The 17254-nt window shown below is 55.2% G+C and overlaps 5 protein-coding genes across 5 annotated transcripts; 2 read left to right on the forward strand and 3 right to left on the reverse strand.

The window, feature by feature from the left end:
* Positions 1 to 183: 183 nt before the first annotated feature.
* JCM15063_005675 (WD40 repeat domain-containing protein) lies at positions 184 to 1817 on the reverse strand (the record flags this gene model as incomplete). Its single annotated transcript, XM_076675896.1, has 3 exons — positions 184 to 1044; positions 1105 to 1363; positions 1426 to 1817. The coding sequence occupies 3 exons, from the start codon at positions 1815 to 1817 to the stop codon at positions 184 to 186; spliced, it is 1512 nt and encodes a 503-aa protein (XP_076537035.1).
* A 310-nt stretch (positions 1818 to 2127) lies between these two features.
* On the forward strand, positions 2128 to 3687 carry JCM15063_005676 (uncharacterized protein; the record flags this gene model as incomplete). The annotated part of the gene is made up of 4 exons (XM_076675897.1): positions 2128 to 2130; positions 2248 to 2312; positions 2615 to 2819; positions 3109 to 3687. The coding sequence occupies 4 exons, from the start codon at positions 2128 to 2130 to the stop codon at positions 3685 to 3687; spliced, it is 852 nt and encodes a 283-aa protein (XP_076537036.1).
* A 683-nt stretch (positions 3688 to 4370) lies between these two features.
* Positions 4371 to 6318, forward strand: JCM15063_005677 (uncharacterized protein; the record flags this gene model as incomplete). The annotated part of the gene is made up of 2 exons (XM_076675898.1): positions 4371 to 4584; positions 4658 to 6318. The coding sequence occupies 2 exons, from the start codon at positions 4371 to 4373 to the stop codon at positions 6316 to 6318; spliced, it is 1875 nt and encodes a 624-aa protein (XP_076537037.1).
* A 202-nt stretch (positions 6319 to 6520) lies between these two features.
* Positions 6521 to 8085, reverse strand: JCM15063_005678 (uncharacterized protein; the record flags this gene model as incomplete). Its single annotated transcript, XM_076675899.1, has 3 exons — positions 6521 to 6676; positions 6765 to 7924; positions 7986 to 8085. The coding sequence occupies 3 exons, from the start codon at positions 8083 to 8085 to the stop codon at positions 6521 to 6523; spliced, it is 1416 nt and encodes a 471-aa protein (XP_076537038.1).
* Positions 8086 to 8429: 344 nt separating this feature from the next.
* BLM10 (proteasome activator BLM10) lies at positions 8430 to 16756 on the reverse strand (the record flags this gene model as incomplete). Its single annotated transcript, XM_076675900.1, has 29 exons — positions 8430 to 8437; positions 8508 to 8756; positions 8822 to 9002; positions 9073 to 9161; positions 9222 to 9375; positions 9438 to 9550; positions 9620 to 9902; positions 9968 to 10032; positions 10090 to 10203; positions 10265 to 10399; positions 10468 to 10618; positions 10696 to 11077; positions 11140 to 11321; positions 11383 to 11741; positions 11810 to 11869; positions 11945 to 12438; positions 12514 to 12608; positions 12675 to 12889; positions 12961 to 13135; positions 13203 to 13526; positions 13602 to 14159; positions 14232 to 14513; positions 14577 to 14983; positions 15062 to 15609; positions 15681 to 15849; positions 15910 to 16005; positions 16065 to 16081; positions 16155 to 16500; positions 16717 to 16756. 29 exons carry the CDS (start codon positions 16754 to 16756, stop codon positions 8430 to 8432), a joined length of 6291 nt encoding a protein of 2096 aa, XP_076537039.1.
* Between the last annotated feature and the right edge of the window lie 498 nt (positions 16757 to 17254).

A 17254-nucleotide genomic window follows, 5' to 3' on the forward strand; every position in this document is an offset into this window, starting at 1 on the left:
GTGCGTGAAAGCACGCAAGAACCGCGGGTTTTGTGCTGCGGATTTGAACGACGGCGATCAACGTGAGCGACGGTTCCGAATGGGCTCGCTCGCAATTGGACGACCCTCTCGAATGATCGAGAGTCTGTTCTCGCCAAGGGGGACGAATTGGACAAGCGGGGGGAAAAGAAGGGGTGTACCGCTTCAAATGATCATTCGGACAGTCTTGTCGAATCCTGCGCTCAAGACAACCCAGCTAGACCCTACTGTACCGTCACTGTGGTCTTCAAGTTCGACAATCTCGACGTCTCTGACGACAGAGCTGCCCCGGTCTCGCTCTCTCCTCGCCTTGGCCCTCTCGCTCCGGAGCTCGTCCCCAACAGCTTGAGCATCCACCACATCATCGTCGTCCTCATCATCTGCGAGTGGCGCTGCAATGCCATGGCAGCCTTTCCGTAATCGCTCGATGCCGCCCTTTGTCAGGTCACACACCCTGACGATCCCGTCTTCACTGTTGACGACGACTTTGTCTCCTGCAGCGGTCCACGCGTGTCGAGGGTTGAAATAGTCCGATTGTTGCGCACCCGTGTGGATCGTTCGTAGCCGAGTCGTCGAATGGAACGGGTACAGGAAGATTCGTGCCGCCGCGGTCGAAGTTTGCAGCGACAAGAGCGGCAAGGTCGGATGCACCGAGAGGGCGAGGATCGAGAACGACGTGAACGAATCCTGGTTCGGGTTCAAGTTGTAGTCGGTCATCTTCCATGGTTGTTCGCTGTCCGTGCTCGTCGAATTCGACGAGGGGAACGCGAGGTAGTGGAGCAAATGATCGTCCCGGGCGGTCCAAACGAGGTGACTCGAATTGGGCAGGAACACGGCAGCTTCCGGGTTCGTACGAGGGTGTAGAGAGTGTACGAGGGTGAGCGCAATTCTGGACTCTTCAGAGTCGACCGAGTCCGCTGGCGCCGCCGCAAGTTCGTAGGAGACAGAGTAGACGTTGATCAGTTTGTCGTAACCCAAAGTGACGAGGTGTCGACCATCTGGCGCCCAGACGACTTTCGGAATATACTGCGAGGTCTCGGATTGTCAGTCTCGATCGACTTTGAGAGCTACGCGGATTCTATTCACCTTCGAGTGATCTCTGAGCTTGACGAGCTGCTGGCGCGAGACGAGATCAAGGATGACGAGTCCACCTTCCATCGTCGCACAGGCGACGAGGTTTTGCAAGTCTCGCTGTGGGTGCTGCGCGAACGACAATACGGGAGACGGGAACGAGTGAGACTCGAGCAGCTCGAGCGGGTTCCGGGACGAGGTTGCCCGGCTCGGACGGGACCAAACCTTGAGAGTCTTGTCAACAGTCGTCGTAAAGATGCATGGGCGGGTTGATCTGGTCAAATTGCGCGACGGGTTAGCGCGCACGGGACGCTCAAGCGAAGACGACGGACTCGCGATTTAAATTCGAGGGCTTGTGAATCCCACTCTTTCCTTGGCAAGACTCCCTTGCAAACGTTGAGAATGTTGGTTGCCTCCTTGACGACGGTTCTGACCGTGTGTGGCACAGTGTCATTCGGTACCGAGAGTTGGTTCAACATTTGCTCGATCCTGGAGTCGCCGTCATCGATGCTCGCCTGCGACATTTTGCGTGCAAGGTACGCTTCGAGGACATCGTTCCAGTCCTCGCCTTGCTCAGCGACAGGTGCGGCGCTCAAGCGCAGGTGTGGATGTTTCGCCGCGGCTTCCGACAAGAAAGTTGCGAGTGTCTGCTGATAGTCTTGGTGAGAGAGGAATCGCGCAATCAGCCTGTGCGCTTGCTCGTGCGCGTCGAGCTGTGGATGTGGCATCGTCGACGGTTATCGGAGCAAGAGCCGAATCCGAATGCGCGATCAACGCTGTGAGCCGAGGGTCTGTCTCCCATATCTCGGCGCTATCTTGTCAAAGCACTACACCAAGCCAAATCAAGTCAGATTCAAGCTCCCGTGCATCCGAATCTCAAGAAAACCGCATCGCTTCAAGTCCCGTCGCGACAAGGCAGTTCGCCCCCACACCTCCGTCATTCAATTCCGCATACGCCTCGCCTGCGATAGCAATCACTGTAGCGAAGTGCAGAGAGACATCTGAGTACGGCTGGTACGTGAACCGCAAGTCCCAGAGATGGTGAGTCTGCAACCACGTGCCGGTCGCACATCCGCCGCGCCAAATTCGCACTTGGCGCAGAGTTGCAAACCGCTTCTCCCCTTCTGCTCACTCTCCCTATCTGGCTCTTGTGCACAGTCAACCTCCAAATGCACGCCCACAGAATGGGCAGCTCGATTACACAATGCTCCCGTCTCGAAACAGTGAGTCGACCGTCCAGTTTCGTCCTCGCGTTCCGCCCTTCCCTCTCGCTCGTTCAACCCTGGCCCCCCCCCCCCCTTTCCATGTTATGATGATACTTTTTCGAAGTGGGAATCTCTCCTATCGATCTCGAGGTCTAATCCACACTCGACGCGCCGTAAGAAGGCAATCAAAGAGGACACACTTTTTATTATACTTCAACTCTGACCCTCTCTATACGCCTTCCGCATCGCTCCGCACGCTCCTGACTGCCTTGCCGATCGATCGTACTGACTCGGAGCATCATTTCGTTGCACTGGCACAGTGACCTGAACGCGCTCGTCGCCAACTACCTTTTCACCGAGGGATACCTCGATGCTGCGACTCAGTTCGCTCGTGAAGCACAGCTCGACTCGGTCAAGACTGAATTTGACCTCGAGTCGATTCGAGCGAGGCGCGACATTCAGTCATGCGTCCAGCGCGGTAAAATCCAACAAGCGCTCGACAAGGTAGTCGAACTCGATCCCGAGGTGAGCTTGCCTTCCATCCTGGCCTCAGCGTCTTTCCGTCCCATTCTCTATCCTGCCCTTCTCCAAAGATCGATTATGTACTATGCACCACTCTCAGCGCCTAGAGGCTTCGTTCGCACCGTGGAAGATTGTAATGATCTGCGCCCGGTGCGAGCGGAGTTTCGCCATAGCTAGGATGATTATAGCGACACCACAAATGTCATGACTGAGGAAAACACCCTAGTGCCGTCTCGCAACCCCAGAATGTGCGCACAGATGCTGACTCTGTTCCTATCGTCTTGGTTGCCAGATTCTCGAACATAACCCTTCGCTGCACTTCTCGCTGTTGCAACAACACTTGATTGAACTGATCCGGCAGGGCAAGATCGCCGAAGCCCTCGAATTCGCCCAGACGGAACTCGCCCCTCGTGGGGAAGAGCACCCCAAGTTCCTCGAAGAGCTCGAGAAGACGATGGCATTGCTTGCATTCGAGATGCCGGCATTCACAACTGCTGTGCCTACAGCATCGACCGTGCCCGCCTCGGTGGTTCCGCCTGCACCATCAACAACGTTTGCGAGCAGCAAAAAGTCGAAGCGAAATTCGACGATTGCTCCTGCTACCGATTCGTTACCGCCCATGCCCCCCGCGCTGTCGACCCTGCTCGACCCTGCGCACCGCCTCGAAACATCTCTGTTGCTCAACTCGTCGATCCTGACGAGTCAAGGTCAAGACCCGGCGCCGAAACTGCCGAAACTCATGGGCGTGCTCAATTGGGGCGAAGGGCTATTGAGCGAGCGTGGGGCTGAATGGCCGCGCTGGGAGTTGAGCGATTGGCTCGTGTCGAACCTCGCTCGAGACAAGCGCAACGAAGACGAGATGGTGCTATGAGTTTCTAGTCACAGAGTTGCAAGACAGTAATCTTAATGCTTGAACCCATCATTCACGCTGGACCCTATGCAGAGAGACTCGAGAGCTAAAGAAATTGTAATTGTGCTCGAGCTGTTGAAAAAGAGAACCCTTTCGCTCAATGGTCAGTCGAGAACGTCAATCTCTCATTAGATCTACACGATCAGCAATTTATCGCCTGCTCGGGTACAACAAGCTTGTCCCGGAAAAAGAATAGCGCGATAATCGGGATTCGGAATCCGGGAAGGACTTGCGGGCCGCGGCACAAAGAGAACACGGACTCACAGAGCAGCGAAAGGGGAAGACAAAGAGTCTGATGGCCGGTTCTATGAAGCAGTAAATTATTAATAACGTCATCAACTTTTTAATTTCGGTTGCCGCGCTTTCGAGGTCGCGCGCGTTGGCGCCTGCAGGGCTACAGTACAGTGGCAAGTCTTTCGACCTCATCTCGCTCGAATCAAAACACCACTGTGCTTCGCAAGGGCACACATCAAGGATTCGATTCATTACGCGTGAGCTTGGCTCAGGAGTCGAACCTTTGTAGCAGGCGGCCCCCTTTCGGATCGACGATTCTGGTTAGTCTGGACGATCTCTCGCTCTCTCTTCTTCCTACTGCGCGTTCCCGAGTCACAATTGACACGAGTCGTGACAGTCGCGTGAGAAGGATGAATATCGACCTGCTGATCGACCAGGTGCTGCCGTTGCCGCACCCTGCGAATACGAGTATCCGCAGCCCCGCCGAATATGGGACACGACGAACTCCTTCTCCCCCTCGCACTCGCCATGCCCTCCAGTCTCAGTCTCAGCCTCGACGATTCCCGCTCGACCGAGATGCGAGCGCGATCAAGACGACAGACCCGCGGATTCCTTCTCGATCAGGTCAGTTCCGTTGCGGACCCCGCCTTGGGGACGACCCTCGCTTGACTGACGATTGGTGATACATATTCGTCAGACGTACCTCGAAACATGAGCAGTTGTGACGAAACGACCGCCGACAGTCGAGCTCCCGTATCGAAACTGCGCTCGTTCTTTCGATCCTCGTCCACTTCTTCCAGCCCGAAGTCGCACAAACCCGCAGAGTCGACAATCACCTCCTTTAACAATGATGTGTCTTCGACCAGATCGAGGACACGCACGCGCGAGCAATCGAACAACACCCGCACCCCTTCAACCTCGGTTCTCGCTTCTCCCTTCTCTCGCAAAGCTTCGAGTTCTCCGATACCGACGCAGCATACTCGAACTCACTCGACGTGCGGCTCGAGCTTCTCGATCTCGTCTGTTGATATTGGACAGTCCCCCGCGAGGAGACCTTCAAGTTCGCCCTCGTGCTCGTCCTCCACGACCGGCAAGAAAGAGCGATCGAAGCACGGCAGTCGCAATTTGTCGATCTGGTCCATCTCGTCCGCAGTGTTGCCCTTGAACACGTCATCATCAACACGAACGAAACAACCTGGAGACGATGTCCGATCGACCGATTCGAGCTCGTTTCAGTCGCGCCACCGACGCGACCATTCGTCGGTCTCGTCCCTCTCGAGACCTGGATCTTCCCTCTCGATCTACAACCCGATCGTTCCGGCATCCCCTCCCAACCGTTCCGTCCAGTCGTTGAACGAACTGCCTTCAACCCCTCAGCAACATCGGAATCACTCTGATAGCACGAGTTCCCATGCGCAATCGGTATCTCGAGATCGCCTGACGCCGCCGGGTGCTACTCGCCCGAGTATGAAGAAACCTTCCATCTCGGACTTTGCGCTCAAGACGCTCACGACGTTACGAGTTCGCAATCCGACCGACCCATCGGATGGTCACCGGACGCGAACGAGCTCCCGAGGCGAAGTTACAGAAGAATTGACGGAAGAAGAACTCGACAGTTGGAAGTTGAAGAACCGGAAACCGGTTCCCAAGTCGAACTCGTTTGAATTCCACTACGGAGGAGCGTCAGTTGATTCGAGGGATCAAATTTCAGAGTTTGGGACAAAGCGGACGAGAACAAGCTCTTCCAAGAGCTACCTCGAGCACCGAGGGATCGGGCTGGGAATGGGTCGCGATGCGTTCTCGACTCTCGACCGGGACCAACAGGACGACAGTGACAGCGACGACGAGATCCTCATTATCGACGAAACCAAGAGTAAAGGGTTCTCGTCCTTGCTCGGCGAAAAGTACGACGATTTCTTGATGCACCCGCCTGCGGCTATCCATCTCGCCCCACAAACGCCCCCAACGCTACCTGTTGACAATCTCCAAGTCACTCCAACGATGAGCGATCTCAAAATTCCAACAATGAACACTCCTTCGACTCTTGGACCTCCTCCTGTTTCGAGCCCACGCAACCCGAAACGTCTCTCGCAAGGTTCGACCAATTCGGAAATCGCACTTTGGCTCGACGCTTCAAACGTCTCTTCATTCCCATCCTCGCCTCTCCCTCCCCCTCCTCCAACGACCATGCCGTCTCCTTGTGCACCTGATTTGGGGGACAAACCTTTCAAGCTTTCGGCATTCTCGTCGAGTCTGGTCCATCCATCTCCTACCTTGTCCACCTCGAGTCCCAAGATCGGCCCAGAGATCAAACATCGTGAATCTCTCATCCCGTTGTCCCCCTCGTGCGGGACTTAGCAGCAGCAGCAGTATTTCGTGAACATAGCTAGGCTAAGCTTCATAGCTTCATCGATGCGCTGGCTCTACATGGAAAGTTCTGAATATTTCAATCAAGAGATACACTTTGTCTTTCTGCAACTTGCGAGAACGTAAAAGGGAAACCAGTCATATGAGAGCTTGAGAGGGGCAGGACGGAAAACACGGCTAGACGGATCCGATTTTACTTGGGTTTGGCCCAAAAGTATCGAATCGGTTTCGAGGTACGAGCACCCCGAACGCGTTTGACAAAGGGTTCCAACGCTTCGACTCGAGCTCGGGAAGGGTCGAGGTCTGGAATATAGTAGTAGTATGGAGGAAGAGGTCGACCAGCGGCGTCCTAGTTGGCCCATGCACGTCATTGTCAGCTCGAGCACGAACGCGCGCAACAACCTTGAAGGCTAGTAGTGAAATGGGGGGAAACAAACCTTCAAGCCTCCATTGTCGATCGTGCCAAACATCCTTTCTCGCTTGAGGATGTCTTGACAGACGGGGATCCACGCACGAACCGCTTCGTCTTCTCCACGTGCAGTTTCCTTCATGCGTTCAACTTCTGTCCGATCTTCACTCAAGACTTGCCACAACCCTTCTCCAGACTCCTTCAAGAGCGCTCGCACGAGTTCGTCAACTCCGACAGTCGAGCGTGGATGAAACACGATCGTCGATGCGAGGATGCCAGTGAGGTCGAGTGAGGGCGATTTAGCAAGCGATCGTGCACGCAACGCCGTGATCGAGATCGAGGTGGAAGAGTGCGACGAGAGAGACGCAGTCGAGAGTGCAGGCGATGACAATCGCTGTCGCTTCGAGGTCGCGGGCAAGTCGTAGTTCAACTCGTCGCCATGGAGAGCGTCATGCTCATCGTCATCGTCGTCAAAGGACGAGTTGAATGAGCTCGAGGCTGGGCTCGTCGTCGGACGGGATACTCTTTGGCGTTTGCTATCCTTGTTCTTCTCCTTGCTCGTCGGTGCAATTACTTCGACGTTTGCGTTCCACCCCCAGAACGCAAATTCGAGTTCGCGTCCCGACTCGACGGTCAACCTCGCGAGCGAGTTTGCTTTCCAAAGTTGACCATCGATGCGCATCCCATTCTGACCCGTGACGCGCACTTCGATCGTTGCCTTGCCCACGGCGCGCGCTTTGCGGTCCTTGACGATCCTCGCCGAGCAGTGAATGCGCGAAGCATTCTTGGCCGACTTGGGCAGGAGGATCGGCACGGATCGCTCCGCGGGATCGAATCCAGGCGAGCGAGTGCGAGGAATCGCTTTCTTCGCCTTGCGTCCAAAGTACAGAACCGTGTTGGGTTCGAGTCGCAATTGCAGCGGTTCGTCCTGAACAAGGTCCGGAACGTCCTGGCTGTAGGTCGACTGGGCACTTGCGTCGGCGAGTGCAGGTGGGGGCGACGAGCGAAGTCCGAAGGATGGCGACGACGGCGGAAGGGTTGCAAGGAGGTCCGGACGCTTGATGGGACTCGAGAGTAGCTTGTTGACCGGTCCCGGCGAAGAAGACGCGTGGAAGGCGTCGAGGCGAGAATTGGAGAAGAACGGCGAGGAAGCGCCAGTCAGTCGCGAAGGCGACGATGACGACGATGCTGAAAGGAATGTCGCAAAAGTTGAGCATGCAGGGATCTGTGAGAGACGAGGCGGACTCACCAAACGATTTGGGTGCATCGTCGAGCGGACTCGTCCGGTTGACGCCGGCGAGAGGCGAGGCGATGGAAGGGCGCAGCTGGTTCGAGATATCTCCTAGCATCTTGACTGGATGAGCTGCTGTCGTTGGCAGCGGTACGGGTTGGTGCGAGCCGTATCTGCCAGGGCCGGCGAGTTGGGTCAAGGCGGGCCTTGTTTTGTTTGCTCGAACGCGTCGACTCGCGCGCGCGCGCACGCGTACGCGTCGCCGCTGTTTCACCTCGCCCGCAAGTTGCAACAGCCTCGCTCTCTCTTGGAACGCCCAGCTGAGCTAGGGCTCTGACAGTCAGAGCGTAACGTAGAGTGCGTAGTAACGGTATTCGCCGATTACAATTCTGTGGCTGCGAAATTCTAGCGCAATATGATACACAGGACAACGGGACAGGGTACATGTGCGTGAGAAGTGCTTCAAGCGTCTGTCACAGGCAAGCCAGGCAGAGTCAGATCGGAGCGCCGGCAAGACGCAAGCAGAAGAAACCGACTCACAATAGGAAGAACCGGTCAGGAGATCGTGCAGATCGGCTAGTTGTTCAGTGGTGAATGCCTTCTGATCTGTCTCCCATCCATCCTGGTGCGTGCGCTTGAAGTCGGCGAGGGTGGCACGCACGGTGGTCGAGAGTGGCGGTGGAGAGGTCGAGTGCTTCGACATGGTCTCGATCATGATGCTCGGGATGAACGGAGGCACCTCATACGGGAACGCCTTGATGAGCGAGCTGACTCCGAGCACGGCAGAATCTTTGAAATCCATTGTCCAAGATCAGTCCCAGTTGCGACGAGGGCAACAGCGAGCGAGCACTTACGAGCAGCGCCGAGCGCCTCTTGGTACCCTGCCACTTCATTTCCATTAGCGTCGCGACGTTTCGGAATCTTCGTCGCTCGCAACACTGCGAGGAAGCGGTTCGAGAGCGAAACAATCGCGCTTCTTTGCGAACAGCGGACAATGCCCGACAGGGTCGATGCCGCAGCTTCGCGGACTTCAATCTGTATACGCGCTCATCCTGGATCAGTATCGTACTCCAGAGCAATGGCCACTCTATCCTGTAAGACTAACCTTGGGGTCTCGAAGAAGGTCGCAGAGCTGGTCCATGAGCTCAGCAACGAGCTCGTCATCGAGCAAAAATAGGTGATGGTAGTAGAAGACTGCGTAGATGACTTGGTCAATCAATGGTAGGGTACAGTGAAGCCGCAGACACAGCGTACCTTGGAGGGGAAGGAGCACATCCAAGCGCACACGCCAGCTCGTTGACTCTTTCAGCAGACCGATGAACTGTCTCATGAGTTGCTTGGCCATGTGCTGGGGGAACTGCAAGGCAGACGACGCGAGGAGGACTCTGGCCGCAGTCCGGCTCAGTTCCTGTCAATCATATAAATCCAGTCAATTGTCGAGACGCGTGAGCATAGCCGTGCGTGACCTACGGGATTGTCGGTACTCTCTTGCATCCGGAAAAATTCTGGCAGGAGTTTGGTGATGAATGGGAACGCTGTCGAGATGCGGGTGTCGCTGATCGAGTTCCAGATCCAGGTCAAGACTGTACAGAGCAGCAGATTTATCAGCAGTGAACGAACGTCGCTCGTGGCAAGGGAGCGAGAAAGCGTACTGGTCATCGAAGCTCGGTCGTAGATTTGCGACGACTCGGCAGCAGGTTTGCGCACCGCTCGCCACTCGGCCAATTGCTTGCCGAATTCCTCGATCCTCGAAACGTACGCCTCGTCGACCTCGAGGAGATCCTTCGTTGTGTTTTCATTCGCTTGCGAGTCTCGGAGCAGCTGCTCAACTGACCCGTACGAAGGATGCAGCCGCAGCTCACACAGTCCGCGAAGGTTGTCTGCGGTCGCGGAGCGAACTTCCTGATATTGATGAGCGATGTTGTTGGAGTACATCTATCGATCACCAAATGTCATCAGTCTCGCGGAACACGGCATCACAAGGAGGGACAAGGTCTAACCTCGATGAACTTGGAGGCCCAGGGCGAGAAGTGCCAACCGAGCGACTTGAGCGCGACTCCAACGACTAGGAAGGCGAGGTCAGACGGCAAGGACAACAAGAGGAAGAAGCTAGCGTACGTACGATCTTGCTTCTTGGCGACGTTGAAAGCTTCTGACGAATCTTCATCAATCGAGAGCGAGGTGAAATAATCGACAAGGGGCTGATTGCGCCGAGGGTCACGAGCGTTGAGGATGTCTATGATGGATATTGTGGACCAATTAGTACATCGTCTGAACAGACAGTAGTAGTTACGCACATTCGGCACACATCTCCCATGCAACTTGAGTCTCGGGCGTGATGCCTTCAAAGATGGCGGAGAGACGAGGCGTGAGCCAGTCCCACACAATCTTCTGTTTGCTCAACGGCCAGTGTTTGCTGCCGCGGACCATACCTAGATCGAAAATGTAATCTGAGTGAGCAGTCTGGTAGATCTGTAGCGAGGAGCGGAATCAAACTGACCTCCGATCAGCTCGCCTGCCGCTCGTTGCTTGTGACGATCCTCCTTGTCGGCAATGAGGTCGGCGAGCGCGGGCAGAACGAACTCGCACGGCGCATCTTCAAAGACTTGGAAAATTGATTTGATCACTGTGATCGCATCCGCCGCGAGATACTACAGCGTAAGGATCAACCGTCAGCCATGCTTGAGTGGAGAAAACTAGAATCAGAAAATGCGAGACTTCGACGTACATCAACCGTTTTCTCCATCGCGAGATGCTTGATGAACGTATCCCACCAGGCGGGCTGGACAATGATGTCCTTGAGTGTCCGGATCGCTTCTGCTGATGATGCATCCCACTCAAGAGGCGCTTCGCTGTCGTCTGGCAGGACGTAGAATTCAAGCGAGTCGCCCCATACTAGCCATCCCGTGTTCTGCTTGTCCATCAAGCGGGTTTGCTGTGTGAGCGGTTCAGAGAAGCTCGAGATAAAGTTTTCCGTGAAGTCTGCTGGAAGCGGCTCGGGGAGATCGACCTTGCGTCGAAGCGGGTTCGAAGTCTGTTGGAGCAGAAGCTTCTCGGACGATCCTCCTGACATGGTTCGAAGCTTTATGAAGTGGAGGATCTTGGCCGAGCTGAACGACGCGAACGAGTTAGGTCACGACAGGAGAAATATGACAATGTCTCGAGAACGAACGCGAGCATGGCGTGAGTGCGCTGATTCGGAAGCTCTGAAACGAGCTGCCGCGCCATATACGCTGCCACTGCCGGTCGTTGCGGTTGGTCTCGACGAATCAGGACACGGAGGAGGCGCGTCGCAAGGAGACTGTAGCGCCAATGCGTTGACTTGTCCTCGGCAAGCGTGAGGAGTTGCGGTAGCTGATCAGAAGATTATCGCTCAGCTCACCGTACGCTCTCTCTAGCGAAACGTGTCACTCACCAATTCATCATAGGCTTGATTCTTCTGTTCGACTCGCTGTTGTGCCTTGGAGGAGACGCTGGCGAGAAGATGCTCGTCCTCTGCAACTGAGATCATCTTTTCAAGCTCGGATGCCGTTCGATTCAGCGCTGCCGATTCAACTTGGGCTTTGAGCGTTGATGGCTCGGCGATCCGGATAATGAAGTCGTGCGTGATCGTTTTGACGAGGTTCTGCACCGAAGGTCGCTCCTGGTGTGAACATTGCAAGATCCAGTGCAGGTAGCGAGGACCGAATCGCCAATCGAGAATGGCGAGATTCTGTGTCGCCTTGCTGCCTAGAACGTACAGCGCACCCTTCATGACATCGTGGTCGGTTCCGGCTGGAGGCAAGGAGGGTAAGCATCATTCGGCAGCACGATCTCGCTCACGATTGACAAGCCAAACTCACGCTTGAGTGCGTCGAAGAGCCGGTCGTAAACGAGCGATCGCGTACCGTCGAAGAAATGGACTACAGAGGTTAGGAGGATCGTCGTCAATGGGATTGACCAGCGATGATGCGAGATAAGCGAGACCAGAGACGCACTCATTGAATCAAGACCCCGTTGCGCAGATCGCCGAACTTGCAGGTAAACACTGAGAGACAATTCGCACAGATCCTGGATGAGCAGGTCGTCGAGTTTCGAACGCTTGCGGTAAAAGCTATTGAGCCGCATTCTCGATGCCTGATAGAGACTCGCGCGTCGAACCCATACGAATCGAGGGAATTCTCGTTGGTTGCGAGTTGTGCGCGAAATGTGCAGCGAGAAGTCGTACGACTTCTTGACCGCAGCGTAATGATTGTGGTCGCAAGGATAGTCGAGCTCGAGGACTCGGATCGACGAGATGAGCATTTTGACTGCATCGATTGATGATTCTTGGCCGGCAGTAGCCTTGAGCGCTTGAACCCCTCGATGGAAAATCTCGCCTGCTCGCGTCCGAAGTGCGAGAACGAACTGGTATCGGGGATCGGCAGGATCTTGTAGAGGAATGTCGACGGTACAAGCAGGGAGATGGTCGATAAATTCAGGAATCTCGTCTCTGCACGTCACGCAGCAATAAAGTCAGTCATAAGTCCTTCGGTTGATTGCTGGAGAAGAGATGAAGTCGTCGCACCCAGCATCACTCGCAGGTTCACCGAGATCTTGAGGTGCGCCGAAGAGGGCGAGACTCGAGATACCCGCTAGAGCTGACCTTACGACGTTGCAGTACTGCCGAGTATCGCGAAACGGTCAATGAGCTGTTCATCGGGACTCAAAACGCGATCGTTCACTCACCCGACAGAAGTCGTTTGTCCAGACAGTGCTCTTGCCTTTCTCTGCCTGGATTTGATCAAGAAGAGCATCGAGGCGGTCTAGCGCGGGGACGACGATGTCACGCAAGAGTTCGAGGGTAAAATCGATCTCGGGCGGAGTTGCGACATGCCACTCGACCTTGACTTGCTTCGCCTCGTAGAGCTTTCCCCAAGTCTCGTGATGGCGTTGCTTGAATGCTGTTATGGCAGTAGCGGATCAAGAATCAGTAGACGCCAGAGAATTGACCTTGACATTCAAGCTTTCGCACCCTGACTGTTCCATTCGTCGGCGTTGACAGAACGATGATCCCTGATCCAGGTGTTGCTCAGCGTGTTGCAAGCGAGCGCGATCACTTTGGCCGAGGTTGTATAGCTCCTTTCGCTCTTGCAATGCTCGACAAGGAATGTGAGCAGCGATTTGAGCTCTGCCTTGTAGTGCAAAAGCTGTAGGAGCGCAAACTCGATCGTCAGCAAGCACGCATCACAAGGCTAGAGGGGTAATACAGCATACCTCTTCCCCCGAGTTGGTAACTGCACCGGTCAGGAGGCCTATCCACCAGTGCAAGGTGGTATCGCTCTCGATCGGTACGTTCGTGGTAGTCGTTCGCGTGCTTCCTGCTCCACCGTCAATCTCAAGCCTGATGTTGAGATCGCAGAGCTTGAAGAATTTGGCGAGAGTTTTCTTGGCGTCGGCTCGAGCGAAACAGGAAACGAGTTGCGAGACGACCCTCGCCGAGTTGGATCGCACGTTCGACGTGACTTCGCGATGAACGATATCGAGCGCGAGGTCAAACAACGGCTCAGAAAGTTGCCCGCAGAGGAAATCGCAAGCCGCCTGAAGGATTCCCGAAAGAGGGCGTCAGACCGGGACTTTGCGCTCGGCAGGCAAATACTGTCAGGGGAGACTTACGGTGAGCGTTTGCGTCATTTGGTCCTCCATCTTGCCGCCGCTCTTGTTGCCCTTGCCGGGTTCGGGCAAAGCGTCATAGACTGCCAGTACTCCGCGGAAGAAGCTCGAGAGCCAGTCAGGGAAGCCTGCCGTCATCGTCCTCACTTGATCGTCTTCCTCCTGCCGGGTCAGCCTCGGAGTATCGTGCGTCGAGTCGGTACCTTCCACGCTGAGCTCGAACGAAGGGATTTGCGCCTGAAGCGTAGCTCGACGTAGGTTGCTGCGTTCTTCGCCAGTGTAGTCGAGGGTCATCGGGGTAGCAGTACCTCCTTCGACAGACGTTTGCGTAGTTGGTTGCACTTCAGGGCGCGTTAGGTCGTCGACCACGATCTGAGAGCAGGCTTGGAGGACAAAGATGCCGGTCGACATGGTCTTGATCGGGTCGTTCACATCGAGCCCGGGCAGACAAAGTTCTAAGAGGGGCAACAGATGCTTGGCCCCACCAGGGTAAGTATCGCGCGCAACCAGAACCGGGGACACGGTGGAGAGAGCGGTGATAGCCGCTGTAGTGCGATGCGTCTGTTTGGCATGCGGAAAGATGATCAGTCCAGTTGCTCTGTGAGTCGAGTCGAGCAGTATGCAGTGACTTGCCTCGGTCAGAGTCTCAAGGGCGGGGTAAGCCCGTTCCAACAGTGGGGGAAAGATCAATTCGGGTTCGAGTTGAGCCATGGTTTTGAGCGCGGACTGAGCATTGGCGATCGTGAGCGGGTCGCGTGAGAACATCGAGAGGAGCGCGACGGTTTTCATAGTGTTGACGAATTCGCGACGGATCTCGAGAGTCAAGCGCCATTCAACCGGGGTCTTGCATTCCGGGCGTTGCTCCTCTTTCCAACGTTTGAGGAACTCCCAAGTGACGTTTTGTAGGAATCGGCCCTACAGACCCCAAACAATAGGTGAGCATTTCTACTTGGGAAAAGAGAGAGGCCATGAGCTGACAAGGAGAGGAGCCCATCGACCGTAATTGCTCGGATGGAAGAAGCTCTCGGTCGCTTGGACGAGCTTGGCGAGCGCGTCGAGAGCTTTGGAACCCGCGAGGAACGTTCGCTCCTTCTTGACTTTCGTCAAATTGGCAGTAGCAATACCGAGGAGTCCATGATTGTTGGATCGCGATCCGGGCCCAGGAGACCCAGATCGACTCGGAACTTTCGATCCGAAAGGGGTAGAACCGGAGGGTGAGGCGTCGTTGGACATCGAGTAGACAATGATGGTTGCGAACGAGCTGAGTTTCTCGGTGGGTCGCTTCATTGTGAGGGCAACTCCAGTCGCATTGTTGTCGGAAGTCGCGAAATCGGTAGCCGCAACTCCCTGAGCACCCGCTTTCGTTCCACCCCCGACCGGCACGCCTAGAGAGCGTCCAACAAGACTCAATCTCGGGTCTATTTGGCAATCGTCAGAAGTGGGAAGAGGGAAAGAGAACGCACTCATGGCTCGCAGACACTTGGTCATGAGGAACGCGAATTGTTGATCTGTGAAGATTCCAACATCTTTCCTGATACCTTTCCACTTTGGTACGCCCGCGCTCCCACCCGGTGTCCGAGTCCCGTCGTCGGTCGACCTGCCCGCATGGTCATACCTCGGGTCCTTGAGCAGTTCTTCAACTTTCGTATGCTTGTCGGCCAAATCAACGTATTCGCCTTTCGCCTGTATGATCTCTCTCAATTCCTGGACAATATCGGGATGCGAGATACGAGGATCGAGGTGTTGGAATGAGAGTCGTTCGGCAAAGTCGAGGAACTGCTCGTCGTAAATGTCGGAATTGAACGCCGACCACAGCTTGAAGATCGCAGGCAGGTAGTATTGTGGATGTGACGTGGGCAGAAAGTGTGTGCAGAAAGCCTGGGTGGCGAGGACCGAATTGAGGGTTGGCGAGAGGCGGGGGAGGAAGGTTGCGAGCATGGACGGGATCTCGTGTGGGGGAAAGAAGCGCTGCGAGTATTCCGTCAGGGAGAGCAGATTCGTCGAGACATTTCTGACAAATGATTAAACCCTGGGTCAGTGTGGAGAACCGGATATTCGCGACCGCGTCAGGATGTGCCATACGTGATGCCAGTTTTGCGCTGCTTGGGGAATAATTCTTTCTCGAGAATCGCGTAGATTGGTCGCCAAGGTAGCTGGAGGTCCGAGATATCGATACGCTTCTTGGGTTCGAGCAACGTGATGGCTTGATTCACTGCGAGATCAACAAGGCGAGCATCCATTCCGGGAAGCACTGCGAAAGGCCAATCTAAGCGCGGCCCAGCAAGTGAAGAAGCATCCGTCAAAGCCTTACCACAGAGCTCAAAGTATAGCTTGGCGAGTTTGGCGCGCAGCTCGCGCTTCATGGGATACTTGAGCGAGAGCCAGCACTCGAGGCGATGGTTCCACTCTACAGTTCAAATACTGTCAGTTTGAGCAAGAGCATCTGCTTGATACCATTCGACTTACGGACAAAACCGACATCACTGCACATTCCACCGAGCACGGATCATTGAGAGGGTGCTCATTTAAAAGCTGGTCTTGGGAAGCGTTGCTCACTAGTCTTTCGCCTTGACGCAATCAATCAACCTCCTGACGATCAGTTCGAGACGATTGTCCATCTCTTCGATTGATTCTGCCGGATACGGCAGTGCTTGTGGGTACTCGAGCTGTTCATGTCTCGGTTTCTCTCTCGGCTTGACGAGTTTCGCCTTGCGTTTCTTGATTGGACTTGACCCGTTCGGACTTGGACTGGTCGCTCGTTCTCTCGACGCATCGAATGGGTTTGCGCGTTCGATTGCAGGCGAAGGGGATCCTGGCAGATGCAAATCTTCGATTTCCTCATCGTCGATCTCGTCAACGGGATCCTGTTCGGGCGAGTCGACTTGAAGAGCGTCGTCTTCCACTTTGAGACCACAGATGATACACGTAAAGAGGGAGTGTCAGCTCGACAATAGAGGAACACCCCACATCGCTTGGATCCTTCTCCTGGTGAGCGGCTGTGCTACCGCTCCCTGAGCTTGACTTCGCTTCCGTTCAAGCTCTAGTAGGCCTCTGCCTCTGCTTGGGCACCCTTGTTTGCTCGACGTCGGAGAAGTGAGGGACCATGAAGTACGCGCACGCTCTTCGTCATCGAGCACCCTGCCAATCCCATTTCGCATGACCGTCGAGACGGTTGACTCACTGTGTATGGCTGTGGGAGGTGGCCCGGAAGAAAGAGACTGGTTGTGCGATGATGAGCGCATCGTTAATCGTGATTCATGGGAAACCAAGCGGGACGTACAAGGTTCCGCTGCCCAAATGTGAGCGATCGAGAGCTCTAGAAATGATCGAGTCGTAAGCGCTTGCGACTCGCTCGGATAAAAGGTCCACGTGAGCGAGTTGAATGACAGCAATCCAAGGCCGCGAAAGCGCACGGCGCGCGTCGCAATCGTTTCATGTTTCAGACAGACCCTTTACGAGCAAACACTGCTCATGAACAATGCTGGATTCGGGTACCTTGCTTTCTCGCACGCACACAAATAGAAAACCCACTGTACAAGCGATTCTACACTTCCTCTCTTCCCTGCAATACCGACCCTGGGGAGCGAGGAAGCACACATGCACAAGCAAAAGGGGGGCGAGACATGACAAGCGATAGAATAGACTCGGACAGAGAC

The sequence above is a fragment of the Sporobolomyces koalae genome (assembly GCF_050403365.1).
Source record: "Sporobolomyces koalae JCM15063 DNA, S_koalae_JCM15063T_v1_ctg2, whole genome shotgun sequence".
Taxonomy (NCBI): domain Eukaryota; kingdom Fungi; phylum Basidiomycota; class Microbotryomycetes; order Sporidiobolales; family Sporidiobolaceae; genus Sporobolomyces; species Sporobolomyces koalae.